The sequence below is a fragment of the Nanorana parkeri genome, unplaced genomic scaffold, assembly GCF_000935625.1.
Source record: "Nanorana parkeri isolate BGI_ZX_2015 unplaced genomic scaffold, ASM93562v1 scaffold159, whole genome shotgun sequence".
NCBI lineage: Eukaryota > Metazoa > Chordata > Amphibia > Anura > Dicroglossidae > Nanorana > Nanorana parkeri.
The window spans coordinates 2,477,560-2,483,546 of record NW_017306427.1 but is presented as its reverse complement, the minus strand read 5'-3'; the positions used below and the strand labels follow the sequence as shown (position 1 = coordinate 2,483,546).

General features: G+C 47.7%; 1 protein-coding gene across 1 annotated transcript in view; it reads left to right on the top strand.

Moving 5' to 3' along the window:
• Positions 1-767: 767 nt before the first annotated feature.
• GYPC (glycophorin C (Gerbich blood group)) overlaps positions 768-5,987 on the top strand; it is a 20,168-nt gene continuing 14,948 nt past the window's right edge. Inside the window, exon 1 of the mRNA XM_018554458.1 lies at positions 768-1,037. Coding sequence (XP_018409960.1) covers positions 995-1,037 — 43 coding nt within the window. The 5' untranslated portion in view covers positions 768-994. The remainder of the gene's footprint in view (positions 1,038-5,987) is intronic.

The window sequence follows — 5,987 nt, the reverse complement described above, 5'->3', positions numbered from 1 at the left end:
TCCTCCCTATTCCTCATCCTCCGTATTCCTCATCCTCCGTATTCTTCATCCTGCGTATTCCTCATTCTCCGTATTCCTCGTCCTCCGTATTCCTCATCCTCTGTCTTCCTCATTCTTTGTATTCCTCATCCTCCCTATTCCTCATCCTCCGTATTTCTCATCCTCCGTATTCCTCATCCTCCCTATTCCTCTTCCTCCCTATTCCTCATCCTCCGTATTCTTCATCCTCCGTATTCCTCATCCTCCGTCTTCCTCATCCTCTGTCTTCCTCATCCTCCGTATTCCTCATCCCCCGTATTCCTCATCCTCCGTATTCCTCATCCTCTGTCTTCCTCATCCTCCGTATTCCTCGTCCCCCGTATTCCTCATCCTCCATATTCCCCATCCTCCGCACTCCTCATCCTCCGTATTCCTCATCCTCTATATTCCTCATCCCCTGTATTCCTGGTCCTCCCTATTCCTCGTCCTCCGCACTCCTCATCCTCTGTACTCCTCATCCTCCGTATTCCTTGTCTTCCGTACTCCCTGTCCTACGTATTCCTCATTCTCCATACTCATAGTCCTCCGCACTCCTCATCCTCCGCACTCCTCATCCTCCATATTCCTCATCCTCTGTCCTCCTCATCCTCCGTATTCCTTGTCCTCCGTACTCCCTGTCCTACGTATTCCTCATTCTCCATACTCATAGTCCTCCGTATTCCTCATCCTCCGCACTCCTCATCCTCCGCACTCCCTGCACCATGCCTGCCTCATCCACTGTACTCCTCGGGAAGCCGCCCTGAGGGTTCTCATGCACTCTGGGTGGATTTCTTGCTGTCAGCTGTTTGTTTCTGGCTGATAGCCGACCGGCCTAAAAAGAGTTCCTGTTGTGTGCAGAGCGGCCCCCTCCCTCCTCGTATGTTCCCGGCTCCTCTGACATGTGTTGTGTCTCTTACAGTCTACAGAGTGTCAGAGCGCAGACAGGAGCCCGAGGGCCACAGCCGAGTCCCCCACCATGTCTTCCTCCAACAAGAGCGACTTCACCTCTCCACTGCCACGTGAGTACGGGCGCCGCGCCACGCTGGGTGGACTGCCACTGCCATGTGGTAACTTCTCCCCCGTCAGCACGCTGGGGGACTGAGGAAGGAGCCGTGTGCAGGGAAACGTTGTTCATAGCAACAGAACTCTGACCGGCCGCCGTACCCCAGATATCCTCATCCATCTCGCATCATGTGACCTGACAATGAAACGAAAGTGACAACTTACAGCTACGAGTAACATCAGTCCCTCTTATTGCTGGAATCCCCCGGTGCCCAACCCATGGCCCCTCAGTACATGCTGTGTGGCCCTGTGCAGACCCCAGCTGTCAGTATTGATAGCATTAATCTCCTGTAGCATGTCTGCAGTCTCTGACCATCTCCTGCACCATGTCTGTAGTCTCTGATCATCTCCTGCACCATGCCTGCAGTCTCTGATCATCTCCTGCACCATGTCTGCAGTCTCTGACCATCTCCTGTACCATGTCTGCAGTCTCTGACCATCTCCTGTACCATGTCTGCAGTCTCTGACCATCTCCTGTAGCATGTCTGCAGTCTCTGACCATCTCCTACACCATGCCTGCAGTCTCTGACCATCTCCTGCACCATGCCTGCAGTCACTGACCATCTCCTGTATTATGTCTGCAGTCTCTGATCATCTCCTGCACCATGCCTGCAGTCTCTGATCATCTCCTGCACCATGCCTGCAGTCTCTGATCATCTCCTGCACCATGCCTGCAGTCTCTGATCATCTCCTGCACCATGCCTGCAGTCTCTGATCATCTCCTGCACCATGCCTGCAGTCTCTGATCATCTCCTGCACCATGCCTGCAGTCTCTGACCATCTCCTGTATCATGTCTGCAGTCTGTGACCATCTCCTGTAGTATGTCTGCAGTCTCTGACTACCTCCTGTACCATGCATGCAGTCTCTGACCATCTCCTGTACCATGCCTGCAGTCTCTGACCATCTCCTGCATCATGCCTGCAGTTTCTGATCATCTCCTGCACCATGTCTGTAGTCTCTGATCATCTCCTGCACCATGCCTGCAGTCTCTGATGGTGTGTTGTTGTATACTGAATATTATGTGCAGCTGTCAAGGGCCACAGATGGGGCCCCGTACTTTGTGAGTTCACACCCACGTATGTTTGTTGTAATGTTTTGGCAGCCCTGCGGATTGCGCAATCTCGGCCCCTTTTTCGGGCCATCTGACACATTTCAGAGCAGGAAGGAAGTCGTCCGTGTTTCTGGTCTGATGCTCTGAGTGTGAGCGGCGGGCGGCGCATGGCGGTACAAGTGACCTCACACAGCCGCGCTCAGTGAATGATCCCTGGCATATCAGATCGGTTCATTCTCTGATGCTCGGGGGCGGGGGGGATACACAGACGTCTGCAAAACATATAAATGAGCCGCTAATCAAGACCAGGACTTCTTTTCCCGTCCACCCAGTCCTGAGATTCACACAGCTCTGCCACACAGTGTAGCCAGCGAACTTACAGACCTGACTTTCCTCTTCTGCAGTTAAGCCGCCCTCCGGGGCCCAAGCCAGGGACTGTCAGCGTACTTCTTCTCAGCACATGTGAATGGACCACTATGGGTATAATTATACAGCAGTGAACTGGACTTTCACCGTACATTCACTGCAGGTGAATCCTCCTGGTACAGGTATTTAGAATGATTTGTAGACTTGTGCGCCGTCAAAAAATTTGTTCTGTTTCGTTTCGGAATATCCGTTATTTCGCATTAATTCGTAACTGAACTCGATTCGGATTCGTACGAAATACGAATTTTCGTTAGTGGCGGTTATATTTTCGTAACTTTACGAACATTCGTTATGATGAAGTTAAAAAGCAAAATACCTTTGTTAATATTGGAGTCGATGGGGTAGTTGTTTTTTTATCCGAAATACGAATTCCGTTAACGGATTCCGTATCCGAATTTCGTATTTCGGACTTTAAAAAAAAAAACTACCATCAACTCCAATATAAATGTACTTTGCTTTTTAACTTTATTATAACGAATGTTCGTAACGGAACGAAAATACGTCAACGGAATTTCGTATTTCCTGCCTGTGTATTGTAATGCAACTCTCAGCAGCAGCGGATCAGTATCTCGGATTAAAAAAAAATCTTGTCATGTTGTTCAACCTCATTTACAGGGGTAATATTAGTTCCTGTTTCAAAGAAATTCGGATCCGAAATTCGTTAACGGAATTTCGTATTTCGGATATAATTCGGAAACTGCCATTCGGATTTCGGATGCTCCGAAATTCGGAATTTCAGGAAAATTCGTACGAATTTGGATTCGTAACGAAACGAATCACACATGCCTAATGATTTGTTAATCTACAGTGAATGTTTGATAAAAAGCCCTAAATGTCACCCACTTAGGGTCTAATGGCGGATACTCCTGGCTCTGCGATCGGGGAATGGCGGTGTCGGTGTCAGTGTGAGCGGCGAGTTGTGAAGGAAGTGTCAGATTTTTTTCCTTGCATCCTAAAAATATTCAGAGGATTCGCAGGGTGGTGAGGGGAGGGGGTGAGCTGGGCGCGGGGCCGACTCTCCGGAATTATCTCTGTGACACATGACAAAGATACCAGGACGGTCACACGGCGGGGCCATCCCGGGTCTCAGGTCATCCGAAGGAGAGAGATTTCTGGGCCAAAGTTCCGCCAGATATAAAATATGCAATCAATGTATCAATGTGAATGTATACTTGTATCTATATGTCTAAGGCTGACACTGCTGAGTAATGACAGGTTCTCTTTATTGGAAGGCAGACACTGCGGAATAATGACGGGTCCTCTTTATAGAAAACAGACACTGCTGAGTAATGACAGGTCCTCTTTATTGGAAGGTAGACACTGCTGAATTATGACAGGTCCTCTTTATAGAAAGGCAGACACTGATGAATAATGTCAGGTCCTCTTTATTGGACGGCAGACACTGCTAAACAATGACAGGTCCTCTTTATAGGAAGGCAGACACTGCTGGATAATGACAGGTCCCTTTATTGGAAGGCAGACACTGCTGAATAATGACAGGTCCTCTTTAAAGGAAGGCAGACACGGCTGTATAATGACAGGTCCTCTTTAAAGGAAGGCAGACACGGCTGTATAATGACAGGTCCTCTTTAAAGGAAGGCAGACACGGCTGTATAATGACAGGTCCTCTTTAAAGGAAGGCAGACACGGCTGTATAATGACAGGTCCTCTTTAAAGGAAGGCAGACACGGCTGTATAATGACAGGTCCTCTTTAAAGGAAGGCAGACACGGCTGTATAATGACAGGTCCTCTTTAAAGGAAGGCAGACACGGCTGTATAATGACAGGTCCTCTTTAAAGGAAGGCAGACACGGCTGTATAATGACAGGTCCTCTTTAAAGGAAGGCAGACACGGCTGTATAATGACAGGTCCTCTTTAAAGGAAGGCAGACACGGCTGTATAATGACAGGTCCTCTTTAAAGGAAGGCAGACACGGCTGTATAATGACAGGTCCTCTTTAAAGGAAGGCAGACACGGCTGTATAATGACAGGTCCTCTTTAAAGGAAGGCAGACACGGCTGTATAATGACAGGTCCTCTTTATAGAAAGGCAGACACTGCTGAATAATGACAGGTCCTCTTTAAAGGAAGGCAGACACGGCTGTATAATGACAGGTCCTCTTTATAGGAAGGTAGACACTGCAGAGTAATGACAGGTCCTCTTTATTGGACGGCAGACACTGCTGAATAATGACAGGTCCTCTTTTTTTGAAGTTAGACACTGCTGAATTATGACAGGTCCTCTTTATAGAAAGGCAGACACTGCTGAATAATGACGGGTCCTCTTTATAGAAGGCAGACACTGCTGAATAATGACAGGTCCTCTTTATAGGAAGGCAGACACTGCTGAATAATGACAGGTCCTCTTTATTGGACGGCAGACACTGCAGAGAGTAATGACAGGTCCTCTTTATAGGAAGGCAGACACTGCTGAGTAATGACAGGTCCTCTTTATTAGAAGACTGACACTGCTGAGTAATGACAGGTCCTCTTTATTGTAAGACTGACACTGCTGAATAATGACAGGTCCTCTTTATAGAAGGCAGAGACTGCTGAGTAATGACAGGTCCTCTTTATAGAAGGCAGACACTGCTGAATAATGACAGGTCCTCTTTATTGGACGGCAGACACTGCTGAGAATAATGACAGGTCCTTTGGCATACACTGCTGAGTAATGACAGGTCCTCTTTAGTAGAAAGCAGACACTGCTGAATAATGACAGGTCCTCTTTATTGGAAGGCAGGCACTGCAGAGAGTAATGACAGGTCCTCTTTATAGGAAGGCAGACACTGCTGAATAATGACAGGTCCTCTTTATAGGAAGGCAGACACTGCTGAATAATGACAGGTCCCCTTTATTGGAAGGCAGACACTGCTGAATAATGACAGGTCCTCTTTATAGGAAGGCAGACACTGCTGAATAATGACAGGTCCTCTTTATAGAAGGCAGACACTGCTGAGTAATGACAGGTCCTCTTTATAGAAGGCAGGCACTGCTGAATAATGACAGGTCCTCTTTATAGAAGGCAGACACTGCTGAATAATGACGGGTCCCCTTTATAGGAAGGCAGACACTGCTGAAGAATGACAGGTCCTCTTTATTGGACAGCAGACACTGCTAAATAATGACAGGTCCTCTTTATTGGAAGACTGACACTGCTGAATAATGACAGGTCCTCTTTATAGGACGGAAGACACTGCTGACTAATGACATGTCCTCTTTATAGGAAGGCAGACACTGCTGAATAATGACAGGTCCTCTTTATAGAAGGCAGACACTGCTGAATAATGACAGGTCCTCTTTATAGGACGGCAGACACTGCTGAATAATGACAGGTCCTCTTTATAGGACGGAAGACACTGCTGACTAATGACATGTCCTCTTTATAGTACGGCAGACACTGCTGAATAATGACAGGTCCTCTTTATA